At 42.6% G+C, this 24916-nt stretch overlaps 1 protein-coding gene across 3 annotated transcripts in view; it reads left to right on the top strand.

The window, feature by feature from the left end:
- PLPPR1 (phospholipid phosphatase related 1) overlaps positions 1-21883 on the top strand; it is a 277641-nt gene extending 255758 nt beyond the window's left edge. For all 3 annotated transcript variants that reach the window (XM_043566946.1, XM_043566947.1, XM_043566948.1), the window contains 4 exons: positions 8338-8588; positions 12070-12246; positions 15727-15858; positions 21504-21883. In XM_043566946.1, coding sequence (XP_043422881.1) covers positions 8338-8588; positions 12070-12246; positions 15727-15858; positions 21504-21536 — 593 coding nt within the window. In that variant the 3' untranslated portion in view covers positions 21537-21883. The remainder of the gene's footprint in view (positions 1-8337; positions 8589-12069; positions 12247-15726; positions 15859-21503) is intronic.
- The last annotated feature ends 3033 nt before the right edge of the window (positions 21884-24916 follow it).

Consider the following 24916-nt stretch of genomic DNA (forward strand, 5'->3'; position numbering starts at 1 on the left):
GCCTCTTCTCAGTGTGCATTTGCACATGTGTGTGCATGTGTGTGTGTGTGTGTGTGGCCAAGCAAACAGGACTAAAAGTGTTGTTTTTCATGGCCTGATGCCTACTCATATTTTTTAAAATTTTTTTTAATGTTTACTTATTTTTTTTGAGAGAGAGACAGAGACAGAATGCGAGTGGGTTAGGGGCAGAGAGAGGGAGACACAGAATCCGAAGCAGGCTCCAGGCTCTGAGCTGTCAGCACAGAGTGCAACACGGGGCTCAAACTCATGAGCTGTGGCCTACTCATATTTTTTTAGGTTTATGAACATATAATCTTAGAAGGTTATGATTAAGAGTATGGATTTAGGGGCACCTGGGTGGCTCAGTTGATTAAGTGTCTGACTCTTGGTTTCGACTCAGATCATGATCTCACAGTTCCTGAGTTTGAGCCCCACATCAGGCTCTGCACTGACAGTGTGGAACCTGCTTGGGATTCTCTCTCTCTCTCTCTCTCTCTCTCTCTCTCTCTCCCTTTCTCTCTGCCCCTCCCCCACTCACACTGTCTCTCTCTCTCTCTCTCTCTCTCTCTCTCTCTCTCTCAAAATAAATAAATCAACTTAAAAAAAAAAAGAGTGCGGATTTAGAACCATACTATTTAGTTTCTAATCCCAGCTCTTTTTTGGTCAAGTTAATTGACCTCTTTGTGAAATGTGGAGCTACTAACAGTGTCTACCTCATAGAGTTGTGGTGGCAACTGAGTGAACTATATTCTAAAGCATTTAGACCAATACCTAATGCACACTAAGCACACAGTACTAGCTATCCTTGTTACTGTCTTTATTGTTATTACCTAGTATCCATGGCACTCTTATTTAAACATCTCACCTGTGCAGTACAACCTTACAAGGAAATGGGATGAACATGGTAACACAGATAAGTCTCTTAGTTGGGTAACTTTCAGTTTGAATAAAGCATATTAAACAGAAGACGCTTCAGGGCACCTGGGTGGCTCAGTCAGTTAAACATCCTACTGTTGATGTTGGCTCAGGTTGTGAGATCGAGCCCTGGGTCAGGCTCCTCACTGGGCATGGAGCCTGCTTTAGATTCTCTTTGTCTCTCTCCATCTCTCTCTCTCTCTCTCTCTCTCTCTCTCTCTCTCTCTGTCTCTCTCAAAAATGAAAATACATTTCACCTTCTTTCTTTCCTTTTCCTAAAGAAATGGTTGTTTCCTGAGAGAATGGTCTTCACAGCTGAACTGAGAGCAACAGCTGACTGACTTTCTCCACTGAGATTTTCCACTAAGGAACTCGATGTGGCAAAAGTAAAAGCAAAAAGGAACTCTGTTCATTTCTTTGTATCTTGTATTCTATTTACAACGGAGATTTGGTGGAATTAAGAGTTGGTGATTAAATCAGAATGTGCACTGAGGACATGGCCCATAAGAATTCCTTAGGTGTTCCCCTTCCACTGTCGAAAATGGACTGACGAACCCATGCCACTGGCTCTCCTTGTTCCTGTGGGATAAGCTTTTCATCCATTTCCCCACTAAACCAAAGGCTAGGAACTGCTTTGAGGGCGGTTTGCTTGTTGCTCGGTGTCATAGTAGGAAAACTATCACAAAAGATTCACAAAGCTGGTTACATTTTGAACATGAGAAAATGTTCAAGCATTCTCAATGCCACATAGCACAATAGTTCTTCCATCCTCTCTTCCACTGCATTGTTTTGCTAAACATAGACACAGGATCAGCCCTCTTTTAGAAATGTTAGATGAGAGGCTGAGAAGGGATGTTGACGGAGGAATGGGAGTCCCTCCCCTTTTCAGAGAGTACTGTGACCAACCTAACCCAGATAACTCGTTTTTATGTCTTTTTCAATATTCTTTTCTTTTTTTTTTTTTTGAAGTTCTATATTTTAGTTTCTCTGCATGAGAATAGGTAGGAGTCATGATTTCATGTGCCCCTGTGTTAATATTTAAACTGACAACCATTCAACTTCTCAGGATCAGAAATGGGGACATTTCTCTCAAATATGTCTAAGTCTAAAACTATACCCAAGCTGGTCATGATTTCGGGATTCACAGGCCTCCCCGGCAGGAAGTCTCTCCTATGTATATAGCAGGGATCTCCATATTCCAATTTAAGGTTCTTTTTTCATTCTTGCTGCATCAAAAATGGAGAATCCTTTAATTTACAATGATGACTTATGAGTTTCCCGACTCATGAGAACTTACATAGTCCCAGTTTTCAATTATTCTCTTTACTTGCTAAGTGGGACTATGCAGGATTTTGTGAAGTTTATAAAAAAGAGACATGGTCCCTACAGCTTACATGCCAAATGGTTTATTGTCAACCCTGTGTTCTGTGTTCAGTAGAATCAAGGATGTGAGACGACAATGTGAGTTAGATAATTTGGACAAGTTCCTATGCTTTCTTATCCTCTTCTATTGTTGCTCTGAGGTTTCTTTAGCAGTTCATGAATCGATCCACAAATATGTATGAAATGTTTACTATGTGCCACATTTGATACTAGGTACTTAGTGTGCAGTGTTAAAGTAGAGGTGGTCAGTGCTCTGAGAGAGCTTGTATATTCTACAATTCTAATGAGAGAGGTAGACATTACGGAATAGTCACTAATGTAAAATTCCTACAAGTCTCGAATAGAAATATTTTTTCTAAGACCCCATGAGTATGTGATTGTTTCTTTCTCCCTATTCACTCTTTTTCCTTAATTTTTATTTATTTCTGAGAGAGAGAGAACATGCAAGCAAGCATGAGGCGGGGAGGGGGGGGTGGGGGGAGTGGGCAGAGAGACAAGGAGACAGAGGATCCTAAGAGGACCTTGTGCTGACAGCAGAGAGCCCAACACAGGGCTGAGAACATGACCTGAGCTGAAGTTGGACACAGCCTACTGAGCCACACAGGCATCCCTCCCTATTTGCTCATTTTTGTTGTTTATTTATTTATTTTGAGAGAGAGAGAGAGGCAGAGAGAGAATCCCAAGCAAGCTCCACGCTGTCAGCACAGAGCCCAGCATGGGGCTCGATCTCACAAACTGTGAGATCATGACAGAGCCAAGATCAAGAGTCACACACTTTACTGCTTGAGCCAGCCAGGCACCTCTCGCCCCATTCACTTTTAAGTGAGGCAAGCCCTATACACAGTACTCATCAACAGAACTGTGGCTTGCTCTTGGCCTGCTCTCCGGAACGACAGCTTGCCAGCCGGTTGGTGTGCACAGCTTCAGTCCAGTTCCCAGTCAGCGGGCTTTCTACTGGAGCTCCTCGGCTCCAGTGAACTGGCATCTCCTTGTACCCCCACTACTGTAAAGATGAGAAGCACACAAAACCACAGGACCCAGCAGGCCCTGCTCTCTAGAGCCCGTCTGGGTGTGTTCCTCCTAGAAGACACTACTGCCTGTGCTCCTGCCACTTCCCACCGAGTTGCTGTCCATGACTATGTTTCTGAATACATTCAGGAGAGTGAAGAAGGAGAGGAGAGAGTTTCAGATAAATTCAAAGAGCAGACCTCATCCAGTGGAGTGACTGCAGCCCTATTTCTGAGCAATCTAAAAAGCCTGAATCTGAGTCAGCGGCCAGATGGTAGGACAGAAAGGAATTCTCGCCCTAGGTTTTCTCCCCTGATCTCTGTTTTCTAAGGAGAAGCTTGAGTTTTTCATGAAGTAAAATTGTGTGTATGTGTGTGTGTGTGTGTGTGTGTGTGTGAGACAGAGACAGAGACAGAGACAGAGACAGACAGAGAGTAAACTCACTCCATGTCACTTATTGACAATGGAAATCCCTTGCTGATTCTCCCTTTGGGCTGACATTATGAGTTTCCATCTTTTTTCACAAGCCCCATGTATACTTTAGTAGACCATTGAGAGATGCTCCACCAGAGGCTGTCAGCTAGGCGCCATATTAAACTGTAAATTACACATTTATAATTGAATATAGAACAGTTGGCCTTCAATTTAGAAGCCCCACCTCTAAAGGCCACAGGATCTTTGTGGCTAAAAGGAATGTAGTCTTTCCCTCACCCACCAGCCCCTACTCACCCCGTTCCCAACCTACTATCTGGGGCTAGGTTTCCTAATGAAGGGCACCTGTGTGAAAAGCAATAGCATCCTCCTTCATACCACGGAGTCCGGTTATGTATTTTCCCAGTTCTTTGTTTGGAAGGCCTAATGGTATCCTGGTATGAGTCCTGTTTTTCCAGCATGCCAATTATCTGTGGCTTTGGTGGTTCTCCTCATGCACATTTCCTGGTTATGTCACTGTTTTTCTACGTTCATGGTTGAGTGAAAGGGTAGAATACTGTAATGATTCCATAGTAGGGACCAGGTCCCAGAATTTGACCTCCATGTCCCAAATTACTAGTGATCAAAGACCCTAATTTGTCCATAGACAGACTGAGATCAGATGGACCCAGATAGAATCCTGAGGAAAAAGATAAGGACTTTTTAATACCTTCATTTTCCTCTTTCTTTATCCTTGGGCTTGCCTGATGGGTGTCATATTAACACCACAATGAAGAGGCCGGGGCACTTGGGTGGCTCAGTTGGTTAAGCATCCAACTCTTAGTTTCAGCTCAAGTCTTGATCTCATGGTTCTGAGTTGGAGCCCCACGTTGGGCTCTGTGCTGACGGTGTGCAGCATGCTTGGAATTCTCTCTCTTCCTCTCTCTCTGCCCCTCCCCTACTCGCGCTGTCTGTGTCTCTCTCAAAATAAATAAATAAACTTTAAAAAACAAACAACAAAGAAGAGGCATGCTTAGGTTTCCTTAGCTGATCTATGGCATCCTGACAAGGACCACAGACATCATAATCAATCTCTTTGTCCTAATTTCAGGCCCTCCTAGCCTCTTGGTCCTGTCGGCATTCTAATGCCTGTCATCCCTTAGGGATGTGGGAATTTACAACTGCTTACCCCACACCACACCAGAACGTATGAGTCTTGTGAGGAGGCCCTTGGGCTCCACCAATTTGATCTTCTGCCGTTGCTAATGCAGGTACCCTCGTCTGATACCGTGCTGGGTGTGAAGCTTCTCTAAAAGGCTTGCAGCTCCTGAGCTACACCCTGAGAGGGATAGGACACACTTCAAATGGATTTCCAGAAATCATTCTGGAGATTTCTGTTGCCCTGACCCTGGGTTTGTCAGCCAGCGTGAGGCAGGGAGCATGGGAGTGCCTCTTCACTGCTTCAGCCTCCTTGTGTGGCATCCTCAGCCACATCCCCCACCCCCACCCCCAAGGGTGGCTCTCAGTCTTCCCATCCAAGCCTTTTTGGAATTCCGAACAAAGCAACAACAATAACAAGTGTCTCAGGGACACAGCTCTGGCAAATCAAAAGCACTTTACTTTTAGGCTATTGTGTCAGCTTATAAATTCATTCATAAATGCGATCAGCTCCCCTGAAGCAAGGAACACTACTGGGAGCAGATTCATAAGATAAATAGAACCCACGAGGGAGGGTTATAGGAATGAAAAATGTATCTGTTAAAATTTCAAAAATATGACCTCACTTAAAGAATTTTTTGACACCAAGGTAGGTTCTATAGACATCTTAAAAACATCCCCTTCAAATCATACGTTGCAATACAGAGACCATAAATGGTATTCCACCTGACCGTGAGGACAAAAGGAGCTATTGTTAGCTTCTGAGGCTTGTAAAATACACACAAGTAGCTCAGGGTTAAGGGCAATGGCTGGAGTGTCTTACAAAAGCCCCGTGTGATAGGACATTGTCTGTGAATCGCTGCTTCAGGTTCTGCCGCCCTTTGTTGGCATGGCCTGTGACATTCAGGTGGCCTGTGACAGTGCCCTTCTGAAGCTAGATCAAATGCACCGGAATGAAATGTTTGGAAAGCAGATGCTTGTTAAGCCATTAGGAGAAGCAGAGATGATGCCTAAGGAGGCAAAGAAGAGGGAAAGCAACTTTCTGCAAAATATCACAGGACAATAAATAGGAGAGCTGCCCATCACAGAATCACCATGGACCACAGAGCTGGCATTTCAGACACCCATCCTAGGAGCCTAGAAATCCTGTCTCAGAAAGAACAAACCCGCCCTAATTGGAAGCACTTCTGACAAATAAAATGCCAAAGGAAAGTGCTGGCACTTGTCCTTTTTCAAATCATAAATTACCCTGGTTTCCTGGAAAAGTATGCCCAGACAGACTTATTGCCCCTTGAAAAAGCCAGAGACCTGGTCTTTAAGAATCTTGCTTAAAGGTGTAAAAAAAAAAAAAAAAAAAAAAAAATCTCTAACCATTCAGACTTCCTGAACCTGGGGGAAAAATTGCCACGAATGATCAATGATTGCCTACTCTCAGAGGTCAGACCCTCTGAGAGTGAGCTGGCTGAAGCTATTAAAAGAGCCAGTTCTCATTGTGATAAAGCACATCCTGGCAAAGCCACAAAAAAGAAAATTATAGCAATCAATACAGATCAAAATGAAAACCGGATGAAGGTTTCAGCCAAACTTGTCTTCACTTCTGCTATAATGGATCAACTTTTCAGTGCTGATGTCAGCACAATTTGCAGATGGAGGACATTGAATATGGGAGTCGAAGCTGGGTAGAAACTTAACTGAAACTGTAGCAGATCCTTGACATTTACAAGGGTTAATGCTGACTCTCACACTTGCCAACTTCTCCCATAATTGAGCTGCATTTGGGAAGTCTTTATCCTTTCAAGTAACTTGTATGTACCTCGGCTCTGGACAGCCCCCTTTGATATTTTTAACAGACAATAGTGCACTGATAATCTATAGCTGTACTGTGTAGGCTTTGAAAGAGTTCACAGTGAAGCTTCCTATAAAGAATTCTGCCCTACCCTGTTCAATCTTATTGGGACTAATCCCGTGGAATTTGTCAGAGGACAGATAAAATCCAGGAAATACAGCCTACCCACAGGATTCTCAGCCAAACAGCAAACTCAGTGTGGCAGAAAGAATAATGCCCTCCTCTCCCAAAATGTCCATATCCTGATCCCTGGAAACTGTGGATTTGTTACCTTATATGACAAAGGGGAATTTACAGGTGTGATTAAACTCAGGCTTTTGAGTTGAGGAGATTATCCTGGGTTGGACAGGTGGACCCAATGTAATCAAAAGTCCTTATAAGAGGGAGGCAGGCAGGAGGGGTGCCTGGGTGGTTCAGTCCGTTAAGCGTCCTGTTTTTGGTTTTAGCTCAGGTCGTGATCTCACAGTTCGTGGGTTTGAGCCTCACGCTGGGCTTTGTGCCTGCAGCACGGAGCCTGCTTGGAAATCTCTCTCTCTCTGTGTCCCTCCCCTGCGCTCTCGCTCTCTCTCTCTCTCAAAATCTCTCTCTCAAGATAAATAACTTTAAAAAAAAAAAAAGGCGGGGGGGGGGGGGAGGCAGGAAACTCTGAGTCAAAGAAAATGTGACAATGGAAGCAGAGGTCATAGTGACATAATTGCTAGAAGGGGGTCACAGATAAGGAATGTAAAACAGCTTAGAATCTGGAAAAGGCAAGAAATGAATTCTACCCTCAAGCTTCCAGAAGGAACACAATCCTGCTAACCTGTTGATTTCACCCAGGGAAACCTACCTCTAGAACTCTAAGAAGATACACTTGTGTTGTTTTAAGCTACTCTGTTTGTGGTAACTTTTTATAGCAGCTGTATGAAACCGATACAGTCACCAACATTTTTCTTTAACGCTCTCCCTTTCTTCTCATTTTCTCTGCCCAACTGTCAAATGAAACATCCAAGTCAATCGAGGTTTCTGGAATGACCTTTTTTATCTTTAAGGATAACTCCCTAACAACCTCATTCACTTCAGCTGCCATGATGTCATAAATATCCCCTCCTCAGAGTATTTGCATTTCCAAACATGAGCAGGCAGAATATATTTTCTACAGGAAAAAAAAAAAAAGGAACTGATGTTGAGTAGCTATTGACGCCAAAGGGAGGATTTTGTACCTATCCTACTTAATCTTGCCCCCCAAGAGGTATCACTCCCCCCGACCATTTTGTGACTGAGGGTACCAAGGTTCAGAGAAGGCAAATAACTTCTGTGAATGTCAGCAACGTTGGGGCTGGTTGGAGCCCAAATCTGTAGGATTCCCCAAATCCAGTCCTTCCCATTAGAACATGCTGCTTCTGGTTTATACAAAATGATAAAATGCTAACCGCAGAATATCTGCATCAATTTGAATGGAATAATGATTTGGGAAGCAGGCACCACTCCCTGCAAAGATAAAGGTTGGGGAGACAATTTGGCGAGATCATTTTTGGTAGGTTCTGATGGACTCTCACTGCTATGTTTTCCTCTCAGGGACAAAACCAACCGACGGTGCACCTCACCATTGCTAATCGTTTCAAATCTCCTTGTAGGGGTATTTGCCTTCGGACTTTTTGCTACTGACATTTTTGTAAACGCCGGACAGGTGGTCACGGGGCACCTAACCCCGTACTTCCTGACAGTGTGCAAGCCGAACTACACCAGTACAGACTGCCGAGCACACCACCAGTTCATAAACAATGGCAACATTTGTACCGGGGACATGGAAGTGATAGAAAAGGCTCGGAGGTCCTTTCCCTCCAAACATGCCGCTCTGAGCATTTATTCCGCCTTATATGCCACGGTGAGTAGCCCAGTCTTGCCGGCACTCCCAAGATGAGATGTCGGCTGGGATACATGTCTCTCTGCCCTCCTCACCTTCATTTTTTTGTCACAGTCACTTAGAGTGATTTTTCAAGTCCTGTTACAACATGTTTCTCCTGCATAGCACCATCCCGTTGCCTCCCCCCCCCCCCCCCCCCCCGCCAACACCCCAGGGTAACATATCGAGCTGCCAGAGGATATTGACTTGGGAATGTGGATAATCTCTTAGTCAAATCTTCCCATTTTACAGATGCAGAAACTGAGCCCCAGAGAAATAGGTAAGAACCCACAGTTAGACCTGGGACCCAGGCTTCTGGCACCCTGTCGGGGATCCTCCCACTGCTCGCAACAGCACTCTTTGCCAAAGTTCCACTGGTTCCGGGACAGCATACATTTCTCACACCTGCCTGCAAGTTTGCAGGTGTGGGCGTTAATGTGAACGGCTGCGTGGGTAGTGCAACAGACCCGGGATAAAAACACAGCTTTCCTCTGCTCCTCCCGACACTCTTCTTCACCGTTTACCCAGAACAGAAGGGTGATCCTACCAGATCCCCAACACCCGAAAGTTCACTTGTCCCTGCTCCCCAAGTCCTATAGGCTTTGACTGCCCCCACTGGGGTACAGTGTTCTCTCTACATTGTTTGCTTTCGTCCCAGAGAAAACCTAAATTGGGTCCCACATCTTAAAATACAAGAAGAAACCATGCTGTCCCTTTTACTTTCCTACTCTTTTAATTGCATCCATTTTGGAAGTGACTTCATCTCCCCTTTCTCTGGCCTATGCTTCCTTAGAAACAAGAGCACACAAGTAGAGGAATCAGCTCAAAGGCCAATATCCTATGCATTTCCCTAGGGAAGAACAACTATTGGTCAAAAACACATCTTTTCCTTACTTGAACTTTATGTTCCAGGTAGGACTAGTCTAGTGAGTCTCAATAGAAGGGAAGGAGAAGGCAGAGGAAAGACCCCTTTGAAATAATCCATTCTTCCCAGAGGTTCTGAGCCAAGACTCGCCCCCACCCCCCAGGGAGAGCATGTTCCCACCCCCTCAAGTGAGGGTAACTACACTCTCTGCTGAGAGTCTGCCTCCGGTTGAAGGGCGTCCCTGCCAGCACCTGGATGCCTACATTCAGGGTGGAAAGAAGGGGACTGACTACACGTCTGGTCTACTCAGTACAGCGTCAAGTAAACTGCTGAATATTCTCTTTAAAACGATGGCTCCTTTGGCATCACATTCACAAGATCACATCTGTAGGATGAATTTGTCAACCACCAATTACCCAAAATGAGTCTTCCTAGTTATTCCTTTTAAATCTGCTCTTTAATGAATAGGAGAGAAAAAAATGACTTCAGCTGCCCCGTGTTAGGAAACATGCACATAGATAATATAGAAGCCTCAAACAGATCAATCGTAGCTTGGTGAGCCTTGCTTTATGATAGATAGATGATAGATAGATAGGCAGGCCGACCATGTATTCTTTAAAGAAAGAAAATCCTCTCAGGCATTTGGCATGTTCTCCAACTTTCAAAATATCCTTCTGTTCTAAATTATCTACAGCCTAAGTTCTATGAAGCAATGTACTCTTGAACCCTTTTCCTACCCATATTTATCAAACTCAAGCCACTGAGGTGTGAAATTTGTAGAACACCATTATAAAAATAAATCTGTTACTCATAATAATCTATTGTCTCATCAAATGAGATACAAATTTCTTTTGAGAAAAAAAAAATCTCAGAATAGCAGATGTTTTCAAGGATTCAGATATAATCCAATTCAAATCATGCCCCACAGACTATAATCAGATAAACCGTGATACAAGACTCCAATTGTGTGAACATTTTTTGGGTCCCTGTTATGTGTGAAGTGCTTTCAGAAATTACTCAACAAAGATCTCCTAAGGACTAGTTAATACCGTGAAGAATACTAACCCTAAGCCCCTGTTCTTATAGTTTGTAATCTTCTAGGAAAGATTGATAAAGGGTATAATTAAACAACATAAAAAGATAAAATACTAGAGTTAAATATATCTAGTGTAGATGTTAAGTAACATTTCCTATACAGCCCCAGAATGGTGTAATGTGCTCTAATTTGTGTAACTGATCAAACCATACTTTCGTAGGTCATCTATTACATGTGATAGAGAATTCCATCTTCTGTATTCACACCACTGTTGAAACCTCATTCTACAAAAGTAAAAGTTTCCATTGTAACATTGTAAAATGCAGCCACTGAACCTGTATGTGCTCAGGCCATACAAACACACTGTAGACTGTAAGTATTAGCATACTATTTCTCAGAGTTGCAAATTCATTTATCGGTTCTAAAGAAATGATGGGATGGATCAGTAATGCCCTCTAGTGGTTTCTTATAACCATTGCACAGGTGATGGAACCGTGTTTACTTCTTTGAAAGAAACTCTAGGCCACCAGACACAGATTTGATAACTGAGTCGATGAAACTTTAAGAGTGTTGCCAAGCCCCTCACAATAGATAAGAACAGCCCACATCTCAGGTGCCATAAATTACATCATCCTTTCCTCAGGTCAGGAACTCCTTTCCCAACCTTTTGGATGTCGGGGAACCCATAGAAAAGTTCGATATTTTAAAACACAGAGTTCAATAATTTCAAACACGACTAGAGTAGGGGCACCCGGGCGGCTCAGTAGGTTAAGCCTCCAACTTCGGCTCAGGTCATGATCTTGCGGTTCATGAGTTCCAGCCTCACTCAGACTCACTCGTGCTGTCAGCGCAGCGCCCACTTCAGATCCTCTGTCCCTTTCTCTCTGCCCCTCCCGGCTTGCACTCTCTCTCTCAGAAAGAAATAAAACATTTTTTAAAAATTTAAACACCAGAGTAAATGAATGCAGAGAGCCGATCACAGCTGTTCCAAGGAACGTGAGAATTTAGCACAACTGAAACCTGTTTGTGTGACACACCCATCTGGAAGTTCTAATGCAGCCAATCAACTAACCAGTCAATGCTTTTGTGTTTGTTGCTCACAAGTGTGAAGAATCAGCTAGAACTCTGGGAGACACCAAAAGTAAAACGTATTAGCCACTCGCCTACCTGGCCTTCTCTTTCATAAAATTCATTCTCACAGAAGGTTTCTTCGGTATCTGAGATTCTATGTGGGTTTCCTTATACTCCAAGTGATTCTTTAATTTGTTGCATAAAACTTGCACACTCTGATGTTCATTATGCGGTCACTCTCTGCATCGCTATTTCTGTTTATGGGCCCACTAGAACACAAAACATGATTAGGAGACGGCCATCCATTGTTCTTGCTGCACTGGTTTCCCACCCAAATTCTTTCCTACCTGACTTAGTGGAATTGTTCAACTAGTCAGTGTGGCCACTTGGGCGCGGCCCCTGTTGCATGTGCTGGTGCATGTCTGTGCATGTATGTGTTTGCACCGCACAAGGAGGCTGCCTGTCACTTGCTGGTCTCTGTCCTGTTCCAGATGTACATCACAAGCACAATCAAGACAAAGAGCAGTCGGCTGGCTAAACCAGTGCTGTGCCTCGGGACCCTCTGCACAGCCTTCCTGACAGGCCTTAATCGGGTCTCTGAGTATCGGAACCACTGCTCCGACGTGATTGCGGGCTTCATCCTGGGCACTGCTGTAGCCCTGTTTCTGGTAGGTTAGCTTCCCTCTTTCTATCTTTTTCCCTCTCGTGCCCTCTGCAAGGCTGTCAGGTTAGCCAGACTTCACAGTGTAAGTCCGTGTTCCTCCTGCCCCAGCCTTGTGAGTTGCAACTTTCTTCCAAGTATTACGCATCCTTTTGCTACAAAAATGACTTCTAAAGCACCCTTTCTTTCAGAAATCTGACTGCATGTTCCCCCAAGGGGTCAGAAAGACGAATGCCTGTGGAGGACGGCTTGCTCTGCTTCCTTCAACACTGGGCTGTGGACTGGGGTCCAGCAGACTAGTAATTTGGCGTACCTTCAAAGCAGTGTTCTTTATTTTTAAAGCAATGTTCTTTAAATATCTGTTCAGAATGTATTGAGAGCAGAAACTAAGGAGGGAAGAACAGAAAACAAAGAGCCTGGGTGGAAGCAGACAGCCCCTTCTCCCGCATCCTCAGAAACTCTGCTCTGGCCCAGACTTGCATATCCCACTCTGCAGTATGAAAACACTCCTCTAGCCACTCCCAGGCTTTTTAGAAGGCTTCTGCTGTCACCTACACGTGGCTGTCAGCTTATTTTCACTATAAGTGGCTTCTCAACCACGTATAATAATCTTTCTGGAGAAGAGTTTTGGCTGATATAGTTTTCTCCGTATCTTTACTTTTCTGATGATTTTAGTTCCTCAAATAGATGGGGGCCTCACCACCTGCTCAACTAGGAAATTTCTTAATCTTAGTTGGACTGGAAGAGAAGAGGTTAATTTTATTTTTGTCTTTTTACAGTTTTATTGAACTATAATAGGCAGATAATAGATGCCACATGAAGTGTACAATTTGATAAATTTTGACATACATATATCTTTCTGTCCCTCATCCATTCCCCTCATTCCCAAGAAACCACTGATCTCTCCAACACTCTATATTAGTTTGCCTTTTCTAGGATTTCATATGAATGGAACTATATAGTGTATATTCATTTTCTTGGCCGTCTTTCACCTGACATGATTATTTTGAGATCCATCCATTGTAGCATGTCTCAATAATTCATTTCTCTTTCTTGCTGTGTAGTATTTTATCACAAGGGCATACCACAGAGGTACAATTTGTAAATACTCTTCAGGGATTTAAAGTATACCTGGAAGGATTTACAGTAAATCACTGGGACTGGAGAGTCCTATGTTGTGCATGAAATGAATCCCCTACTAATATTCAGCAAGCTTCCCCTGAAAGACAATAGCCATCACAGTCCGGATGTCCCTCCTCCCATTCTGCCTATCCTGGTCCAAAGCACCCATAGAGACTGGCATTATACATAGATGACTCTTCCTTGTCCTAGCCTTCCTCCTTGCCCTTCCCAACACACTAAATACACCTATGCCTCTCCTAACTTCTAACTCGGAGTTTCCAACATTTTTACCTGCTGAGATACAGGAAATGCTCCCAGTTGCTCAAAACACTGATCTCCCCATGGAGATGGGGAAGCTCCATTTTAATTCCAAATTATTTTAAATGGATCCAGGCTTTCCTTCTAAAGTGAAAGATGAAGGACTTCAATGCAAATTGTCTGTGTGAAGCTGCAGGAAAAGTGGTGCTGAATGATCCTGAGGTGTTGATCTCTCATAGGAGCTATTTCCCAATGATTGCTTTTAAAAGAGTTTGGAAAGGGCACGGGTGACTTCAAGAGAAGAGAGGGTTTTCAAAGACAGATCAATAGTCCATCAGTGAAGGCTTAGGCTCAAAAGCCAAAAAATTTTGCTGTCCATCAGTCCCGGGACCAACATCCCCAGCTAGAGACGAAGAACGGTACAGACTGTCCCGAGGTATTTCATGAGGTCTTTATGGGATGAAATCTGTGACATCCTTTGCATTTTCTAAGGCCACATGTACAAATTCTGCCTTAGTATTAACCTTCCTTTCTCTCACTAACTTGCAGCCCTGTTTCCTACCGCTTAGTTATTATTTGCTCTGTTCTTGCCTTCCCAGTTGATGGCAAATGTCCAATTTTGTTTTCCACAAATGATCTTTATGTAAGACCCAGAACTGTTGCTGAATTACCCTGGCAGAGACAGACCCCACGCTCTTCCTGTTGTCTGCATGTGCACATGTGCACACTTCACATGCGCACACACACTGAGCTTGGAAATGGGAGGGGAAAGATGTCTTCGAAGAGACTGGAAGCCTCCCAAAGTGGAGACTTGGACAGGAAGACAGGAAGAGAAGACTCTGTGAGACCAGGAGCATACTTTAGAGCACATATGCATTATTGTGAAGATTAAAGCAGCCAGGGCAGGGGGTGGTGATTAGTTGAGCAATTACTACGTGCCCTAATCTGTATACACACCAAATCATGTGCTCCTAGGACAACCCTAACACTATTCTTATCCTCATTTTACAGATGAAGAAAATGGGGCTCAAAGATAAATAACTTACTCAATGGCCACGCAGCCAATAAGCTATAAATCTGACCTGGGTCTTTCCAACTTCAGAGTTCCTGTGTTTCCCAGTTCCCCCATTTCCTGAATCGAGGGGTTTTAAGCAGAGCTGGAGAGTGAGGTGGAAGAAAGCCAAGTAGAGAATATTTATATAAATGTTCTGCAGGGTTTGAAGAGTGACAGGAAAGATTCAAAGATACTGGGTATAGAAACAATGATGCAGAACAATGAAGACAGTGGAAAAAGACAGATAAACTCTACGAGGGCAAAAGAAGCAGAGAAGATGGTAAAAACAGACTCGGTTATGAAGGAGGGCCTCAGTAAGAAATAAAAGTGAGCAGTCGTTTAGAGGGAAAGTATTTTCATGGAAGCAATAAAGGAAAAGTGCCACGATTTTGAGTTATTTAATCTCAAGCAAACAGTAGTCACATAATTTAGGGAGGGTCATCTTAGGAGTGAAAGACTCGTCAGCATGGATAATTTGCTATATGTTTGGCGCTTGTTAAGAGGCAAAAGAGTAGAGTGGTATGATTAAGGGGCTGTGGAGTTGAAATCTCTGTGTGACCTTGGGCAAGTTATCTAACTTCTCTGTGCCTCCTTACCCAAGTTGAATATGATAATAGTCCCTCCCTTGTAAGATTGCTGAGTGGGTTAAATGAAGGAAGGTGAAGTCCTCAGGACCATGCCAGACACAGAGTGGCCCTCAATAAATTATGCTGCTGTTATAAGATGATTTACATTCGTTGTCTTTTAATCATTTCAGGTCTGTGAGATAGGTGTTATTTCCATTCACAGGTGAGGAAACAGGCTTAGTGGGGTGGATTGATTACCACTGGCCATGTGGTTATCAGTCAGATGCTTCATCAGCCCCTAGACATGTTCAGTAGACACCCTAAACTATGCCCGAGGTCTTTGCATGGCCCCTATGACCCACTGGCTCAAAAGAAGACAGTCACTATGGCAGCGATATTCTAGGGGGAAAGGCCTGCCATCCTCAGAGGTGCCCAGGCCTAGATGGCTCTAGTCTGACTCCAGTCTTTTTTCCTCCTCATCCTGCAGGGAATGTGTGTGGTCCATAACTTTAAAGGAACACAAGGATCTCCTTCCAAATCCAAACCCGAGGATCCCCGTGGAGTGCCCCTAATGGCTTTCCCAAGGATAGAAAGCCCTCTGGAAACCTTAAGCGCACAGGTACAGTAAAGTGGTTTTAGCAAACCAAACCCACAGGCTCAAGGCCGGTTATCTTGGGAGGTCAGCTAATCCATTCCTCTACTGGAAGCAGGATACCACTGAATCCACTCAACACTAATCAAATCTGAGGTAAAGGCTTCAAGAACTTCAATCTTCTCTCAATAGTCCTGTATTTATTCTGGGGCGTGGCAATCATGAATCCTCAGGAAGTTCTTAGTAATGTCTAACTTAAACCCCAGCTGCTTTAAGACACCTTGACCTATGTAATACCACATTTATGAAATTTGGACCAATTATGTGGGAGGCCAATCTGGTTTAATGACTAGGACAATATTTAGAAAGAGAAAGGTTTTGTTACATTCAGCAATAGATGTAAGCTGGAAGCACATTTAAAAAACCAAACAAACATTAAAAAGGTTACTAAGTGTCCTTTTGCATCTATTTTGATGACCACAATCAAAAAATTTTAATGCAACCATACTCATTTACATCAGGGCCTTGGTTCATGTCAGAGATACAGAAAATGATTAGCTGCACAGTCCTTGTCCTCGAAGAACTCACAGATAATCAGGAAGGTGGATATAAGTGAGTAGTCATAATATGGCATACTGAATCAGAGGTTCCCAAGGTGCTTTGTGAATCCAAATGAAGAAAAAGAAGTGTATTCTGTCTGAGAAGACAGGAAATGCCATGCAGAAGATTCGCCAAGTGAAAGCAGCCTCGAGAGATAGTATCAAACACTTGTTTTTGCCTGGGACAGTTGCTAGGTGCTTTACAACTACATTCTTATTTGAACAAAAACCTATTGAATCGATAGGAAAGTCCCACTGCACAGATTAAAACATAGGAATATGGGCATGCCTGGTGGGCTCAGTCAGTCAAGCGTCCAACTTCAGCTCAGGTCATGATCTCACGGTTCATGGGTTCAAGCCCCACTTTGGGCTCTGTGCTGACAGCTCAGAGCTTGGAGCCTGCTTCGGATTCCGTGTCCCCCTCACTCTCTCTCTGCCCCTTCCCCTGCTCGCACTCTGTCTCTCTCTCTGTCTCTGTCTCTGTCTCTCTCTCTCCTTCAAAAATAAATGTTAAAAAAATTTAATAGGAATATGAAGATAGCGATGTTCACCGAATTTGCCTGAGGCCACGTAGCTAGCAAGCAGGAGAGCTGAGATGAGTAGTTCTCTAAGCAGAGAAGGAGATAACCAATAACAAAACAGCGTTCTGTCAGGCCAGGCTGAGTCCCACTAAGATGTTTTCCTGTAATAATCTATTCATCTTGAAATCGTGTTTATGTTTATATCCTTACAAAACCATTTTCATAGATAGTACAAGGGAAAAGCAAATCACTTCCCACTGGAATTATCAATATAGTATAAAATAATATTTTCCCTTATTAAAGATTATTAACTATCCAGTATCTGAGATGAACTCTCCTATTTCTTTTCACATTTAGTGAAGACTTTCTAATTTTACTAACAAGAAAAACAAAACACTAAAGCTATTTCCATCTTGGGAAAACTAGGGCTCTCCATTAAACCCAGAGCCGAGTATTTTATTTTTCCCCCAACCTGTATTAAGGTGAACGTTTTGACTTGATTTAATTAGGAAGTAACATACTAAGGGGGCACCTGAGCGGCTCAGTCAGTTGAGCGTCGACTTCGGCTCAGGTCATGATCTCACAGCTTGTGGGTTCGAGCCCTGCATCAGGCTCTGTGCTGACCGCTTGCTCAGAGCCTAGAGCCTGCTTCAGATTCTGTGTCTCCTTCTCTCTCTCTGCCCCTCTCCCGCTCACGCTTTGTCTCACTCTGTTTCTCAAAAATAAATAAATGTAAAAAAAAAAAAAAAGAAGTAACATACTAAAAAATCTATTGCTGGTTTATTTATATACAGCCTATCGATGCAGGTTGAGTGATAAAGGAGCTAAATCATGATCCCTTGTAATGAAATGGTGAGATAGACTTTCTCTGGTCTTCCCTATCTAATTATGTTTCTGTACCTGATAAGATCAGATTGGTTTCCTCTACTTTTGAGGTGAAGCAACTGAAGACAAAGGTGAGTTTTAAAAGCAAACAAATACCTACTGAGTTCCACAAACATGGGAGTCTCTGTGTTCTTTTAAATGCTCTCTACTTTGCCTTAAATGTCCCAATTTCAGTACATCAACTTTGGACCCCATCCTTCTGCCAAACACCACTCAAGCACTACCCTCTGTTGGAAGCCTTCTCCAGACTTCTCTCTCTCTTCTCCCTCAGGACCATTGATAGTGACCACAGAGGTCAGAGAGACATCTAGGTCGTATTTGGGGGGATTCCACTTACATTGAAATATGAAGTGCCAAACAGAATTTCAAAATCTGCTCTTCCACAAGATAGAATGAAAGATTATCTTTATATATTATGAATCACTACGAGCAGCAGTTGAACTTCCTTCAATCTGCCCATGTATCTTTGTTTCCATGTGTATCGTTCCATCTGGATACAACGAGGCCATTTCTGAATAACAGGCTTGGGCCTAAGGACCTCATGGACCCTTGTGTGATTGTCCTGCACAATTAATGCCAATAATGCCCCTTCATATCTGCCTCTGCCAAGAGCTTGGAGACCTTGAGGATCTGAACCCTATGAACCATATCTTATTTACTCTCCATATTTCCTGGCATTCATGAGGCATGAAATGAATGTTTGACAGGGGCAGAGGCAAGCCAGAAACAAAACCTGAACTAGAGACTTTAGACAAAAGCAAGAACCAAAAATCAGACAATAGTCACTATCTGAACCCCCACAGAAGACAGAAATTAATAAGAAACAGTGAACAGGACTTCTGCAGGCTAGTCAAAGAGAAAGAGAAGCTACAGGACGCTGGTTAGAAAGTTGACTTCTCAAGTGATGCCTTCCACACCAACTATAGAAGACTCAAGTAACAAAACATCCACCTTTATTTAAAATGTTTTCATGTGGGCAGTTAGGATGATTATACCCTTTACTTGTTGAGTCAAGAAAAGAAAATTAGCATTTATTGCAAGCCATCACATTCAGTCCTCCCAATAATCCTACAATTGTTATAAATTCCATTTTGTAGGTAAGTTAAGTAAAATACAAAGATTTTAAGAAACATGCCCAAGGTCACCCAGTTAAAATTAAAACAGACCCATCTAATTCCAAAGGCCCCACCTGCTGTACTATACCATAGGGCCTGGCATTTCATTCAAGAGAAATTCCATTCTGAAGTCTGCAATTTAGCATTAAATGGAAACATGCAGTAAGGGATACTGTATTTGAACTGAGCTACAGTTCTTCCAAAAGAAATCTGCCCTGTGGTTTCTCCTGTGGGCAAGGACTCCCTAGTCAACTCCAACAGCTGTGGTTGCTATTAGAAGCTGACTCCTTTGTAATATCTGGGATAGAACCATCTTCCCAGGGAGAAGATCTTTTGGAATCTGAGAGAAAATAGGAACTTCTCTTCAGAGCATGCATTCATACGTGCGAAATCTATCCCACTGTTCAAAAGACCTCAAGGAGTTGGGGCGCCTGGGTGTCTCAGTCGGCTGAGTGTCCGACTTCGACTCAGGTCAGGATCTCGCAGTTTGTGAGTTCGAGCCCCGCGTCGGGCTCTGTGCTGACAGCTCAGAGCCTGGAGCCTGTTTCAGATTCTGTGTCTCCCTCTTTTTCTGCCCCTTCCCTGCTCATGCTCTGACTCTCTCAAAAATGAATAAATGTTTAAAAAAAAAAGACCTCAAGGAGAAGACTGGCTGGAGAGGGGACCTGGTCACCCTCCTTTCCTTCCTCCTGAGACACCTTTCTCTTTTACCACATGGAGTTACAGTGCTTTTTATTCCTTTCTGAAAATCAACTCAAATTTGAATATTTGTCTTCCGTGATTCCTTTAGCATAGTTGATTAAGACAGGGTTCATTTTCTAAAATCTTTCCCAAGTACTAAATAAAAACCAAAAAGTAAGTAATTATAGAATCCAAACAAAACAAAAATGGTCAGGTTTCCAAAGCATAATTTTGTGGTCCTGTAGAGTTCTTGTAATCCCATAGACACCCTGTTCTAGGATCCCACAGGGTCATTGTGACCCTAAGGAGACCAGCTTGGAGCTGTGCTCTGCTTCTCCACGCCCTCGGTGTTGAGCAACTGTGCACTTGTCAAACACAGTTTATATTAACAAAAGGAAGTTAGAAATGAAACAATTGTATGAACTCACTCTGGGTGTGGTGTAAAGTCTCTCAATGTCTCCACATTTGGGAAGAAGGGGAGACCTTTTTTTCTTTAGCAGAAAAAGAATCTAATGGGTGCTGAGACCCAGGTGCCTAGAACCTTACCCCAGGAGGTTCTAATCCAACAATCATGAGGTAAAAGAATATTTATAGTTCAGAAAATATTCCCAGAGGAATTCTAAGGGCCCCCTTGATTTGAAACTAGTGGTATTGTAGACATATCATAAATAGAAGACAAGACTTGGAAAGTTAAAGAAGTCTGCCCAAAGTCACCCATTTAGTTATCCTAGCCTATTGAATTACTTTATCTTTACTGCTTACTCTGAAATGGAATCTTATAAACATGTAAATTAACAAAGCATTGACCCAACATTTTTTTTTCAAAAAGGAGGCATATTATAAAAGTGAAGACATAAAGGAAAAGTCATTTTTCACATTATGGCAAGAAATGCATCAAGCTCTAGTTTTCACAAACATGACAGATAAAAAGTACATTGAAAAACAAAATACTTAGTTTCTAAAATTTGTAGTCGAGCTCTCAAGAATATGTGAGTCTCTAGTATTTTAAACATAAATAGGAATCAAGAAACCAATAATAATCAGATCTAAAGCCACAGTTTCCTAAGTCCTTTCCCAACCCCATGGACTGGGGGGTTTAAGTTCAAACAAAAGAGGAAACGTTGGGATCTGTATATAGAAGTTATGTAAACAACAGGTAGGGGTTATATAAACAAGCCATAAATGCTCAAATCGATAGAATTACGAGGAAAAGGGGACAAAGCTGCAATCATAGTATGGATTGTAACACATTTCTCTCTAATTAAAAAGCAAATAAAATATAGTGAAAATATAGATGATTAGTAAGATCTAATGTGCATTACATACAATCCTCAAAACATATGAAACATTATGAAAATAAATCAGATAAAAGTCTCAAGAAATTGCAAAGGATCAATATCACGCAGGTTACATTCTTTAGGAAAAAAATAGATATCTATACCTAAAACAACCCTGTACATTTGAAAATATTAAACTCATTTCTTTATAGCTCATGACTCAAAGAATAAATCATACAGAAAATTTTCAAAACTCAGAACCGTTTGATATTAAAACACCACATTAAAAATGTGGAATGCAGCTGAAGTTACTTTGAGATCCTTAAATGTTTCTATTAAAATATGATTAAGTATGATACAAGGCAACTTTATAGAGACCAAGTTTAGGTGCAGAAATTATTTTATTTTTGGTTGAAAAATCAGGGAAGATTTAATAGAAACAGTGATAATTTGTGAGGCCCTGGAAAAGCATTTCAGGGAGAGGGAACAGCCTGTATGAAGTCAGGAGACGAGAGCAAGGGCACAGCCAGGGAAGAGTGAGTGTGCACGAGTCAATCAGCCCGACTCTGAGATTACACCTGCTTGTCTTTACAGAATCACTCTGCCTCCATGACCGAAGTCACCTGAGACAGCTGATGTGTCACAAGCTGTTTTTTTTATCACCCTCCAATTCGATACTTCAAGACACACAGTTACTTGATGTCAAACTGTGAAGACAAGTATTATGTTTATCTAGTTAGAAGCTAATGTTTTGTACATTTTTTTGTATGAGGAAGTGATGTAGCTTGCCCTGATTTTTTTTGTCAGCTTTAATATATTTATGCCAGAATTTTACACCAACAAAATTTTCTTCTTGTTCCAGTGCGCATTGAAGAACCACATTGATTCAATGATTGATGTTGTTTTGTGATATTTGTACACAGACCTTCTTTTCTCAGTTTTATAGGCACAGAAATAAAATTAATGTAACAATTCACCTTACCCCTTTATTACTGCACTTGCTGCCTCCTCCAGAGCTTTTAAATTTTAATGAAAATTAACTTTTGAGTTGCAGGGAGGGCAATGTTGGTTAATGGTAAATCTCAAAATCAATTGGGCAGAGAGAAACATTCCTTTCACAAAGAACTTTGTGTTCTTGTCTCTTAACCTGTTTTGTATTCTAAGTTAAAGTACTATATTAGTGAAGTCACTTACTTACATAAAAAAGTGGCAGAGACTCCTGGATTTGAGGGGTATTGGGGTTATATGGTTCTCTCCTAGATAAAGTCTTCTCCCATCTAAAAAAAAACTCAAGCTCTTTCTGGAATCATGTCCTTGCACTGGGAGGTAACACTGCAGACCTCTTTCCAAAAAGCAACCAGTACCAGTCTCCCCTGTCAACTCAACAGTTTTGTATATCATATTGTATGGACTTTCTATGAAAATGAATATTTTACAGTTTGCACAGTATTATTTTACAGAAACGGTATCGGAGCATCTACAACCTAGAGCCGCAGAGCAACAGCTTGGCTTTGTGGCTTTTAATTGTTCTAGAATTTTAACTGCATCTCATTTTTCTAGCATGGTAATAACTAACGTGTAACTCCTTTCAGAGAAGGAACTCCCTTGTCTGGACCTATCAGAATGTTTTCTTGACACTTTCATGTTGGCTCTTCTTAGCTTTTTTTTTGTACGTTTTTTTTTTTTCTAAAGAGAAGAAAAAAAAGTTATCACAAAATGTACTCCGGCTCCTGTCGTTTGTTTTAAGCTTCATCCCCTGGGTATTTGAAGGGCCACAATGAAGTGAACCCAACACATGTTTACACTCTTTAGTTCCATGCCGGCTGAGATCAGTGCCAGCAGAGGCATGACTGGTAGGTCTTTTCGTGGGGGAGTATGTGAGCGAGTGTGAGTGGAGGTGGGTGGGACTGGGGATGTGGAGGCAAAATTTTTAAATTCTTGCAATTATTAGGACACTTGGAAACACAACCTGGATGTGAAAACCTTGGTTTTCAGCCTGCCCATGTTGAGTTGCCAATAAAAAGTTAGTTGTTCTTAAAAACGAAAGTGACCTCTGCTAAAACCTGGCCTGATCTCTCGCTTCATTCTGGCCTGAGGTTATTTTCATTTCCACGCTCATGCTCTCACACGCACCTGAGCTCTGTCTGGCTGAAGCTGGGTAGGCAGGCGAGGAGGGAAAGAACACTGGAAGCTTTGTTCATCCTGGATGCCATACCATGTGCTTTCGCACACGTAGTGTGGTTCTTCTCCAAACAGCCCAGCGAAGCCGTGACTCTTCCAAGGTAGTGTTGTGCATGTCAGCACCGGTGTGAGCACCCAGGTCCTCCTGACTCCCCTAAATCGAGATGCCTCTGAACCAAGTCCGCGTCTTTTCAAAGGTTTCTCAATGGGATGTACCTGCTTAGATGGTTCAGGGGATGATGTAGGTAAGAAAAGCACATCGTACAGGAAGATGCATTCTGCTTCTCAGAAGGAATAATGTGCGAGCTCTGAGCTCTCCACTTTGTGTAAGCTACCCAAGCGTCACGTTGCCCAATTTCTGAGTGACTCATTTTCTTTTTTCTTTTTTTCCATTGGATACTTTGCATGCTTTTATTTATTTTTTTTTCAATATATGAAATTTATTGTCAAATTGGTTTCCATACAACACCCAGTGCTCATCCCAAAAGGTGCCCTCCTCAATACCCATCACCCACCCTCCCCTTCCTCCCACCCCCCATCAACCCTCAGTTTGTTCTCAGTTTTTAAGAGTCTCTTATGTGAGTGACTCATTTTCTAAACGTATTTGAGGATTTTGTTTTTATAACAGCAATGAGGTTTTGATTTTATTTCCTTGTTCGTGGTAAGACATTCTGAAAAGCGCTGGCAGGCTATATGGATTTCACATTACCCGTTTCTCGTCAAAATGAGAGGCCATTTAAATGTGTGACTACCAGACGGCATTTCCAAGAACAGAAGTCCAGTTGACAAAGTGAGTGTTATCCTTCTACTTTGCTTTCCGGTTTCCATCTGGAAGGATCTCTCAGAAGTATTACAAGCGCTCTGGCCACAGACACCAATTGCCTGGCCTTGGGCTTGGGCGGTGTCGGTACATGACCGAGTCACACTCCAGAGGACACCACACTGCAACACTTGGAAATAAGGGACATCTCTGGGCTCGCATCTGTGGGACCGCTGAGCCAGTGTGATTCCTTCCATGACGCCATGGCAACGTTAGGGTTGCCCCAATTAGCCCCAAGTCACTTCACAGGCCTCACGTTGATCTTTCAAGCCTGCCATTTGAGATTCATTTCTTAGGGCTAAGGACCTTTCCCCGTCGGCCTTCTACGAAAGACAAAGCCCTCTGTCTAAGTAGGACGAGTGGTCGCGATAGCCTCCGAACGAATTCCATAATGAGCTTGTCCTCTTTTTAAGGAAAGCCCACAAGAGCCTGAGAAGCCTGACTCCCTGTGAGAGGGAAGAGGGAAGGAACAAAAGAAAGGCTAAGGAAGTATGTTGACCTGAGCAACTTCACAGAGCGAATAACTAAATTTGCCAAATGGATGGATTCCAGACTTCCTCCCAGTTTGGCTAAGGAGACAATGACTTATTTGGAAATAAAGAGAATTTGAATGCAGCCTGAATGGTACCACCACTAGTTGAAAGATAAATATATTTAGATACAGGACTGATAAGGATAAGGGAGCTGCACTCAGCACGCATGAACGTCTGGGTGCCTCTCTTGGCAAATTCTGAAGATCTCTCTCTTAAACTGTGCTAGAAGGGCTGTATGTTGAGCTTCTGAATCAGAGAATGCAAACAGGCATGATCCCACACTCAGAAGAGGGAGTGGGTACCAGTGGGATGATTTAAAGAGCAGAAGAGCCAGGAGTAGTCTTTTTGTTTCAAAAACTTGGCTCGATTTCCCTACTTTATGCAACTACACTCTCAAGGGTGCTAAATATCTTGGAGGCAAACACATGAAATACCAGATTGCCCCAGTTCGTCTTAAGGAATAGGGTTGCATT

This window comes from Prionailurus bengalensis, chromosome D4 (genome assembly GCF_016509475.1).
Source record: "Prionailurus bengalensis isolate Pbe53 chromosome D4, Fcat_Pben_1.1_paternal_pri, whole genome shotgun sequence".
Classification (NCBI taxonomy): Eukaryota; Metazoa; Chordata; class Mammalia; order Carnivora; family Felidae; genus Prionailurus; species Prionailurus bengalensis.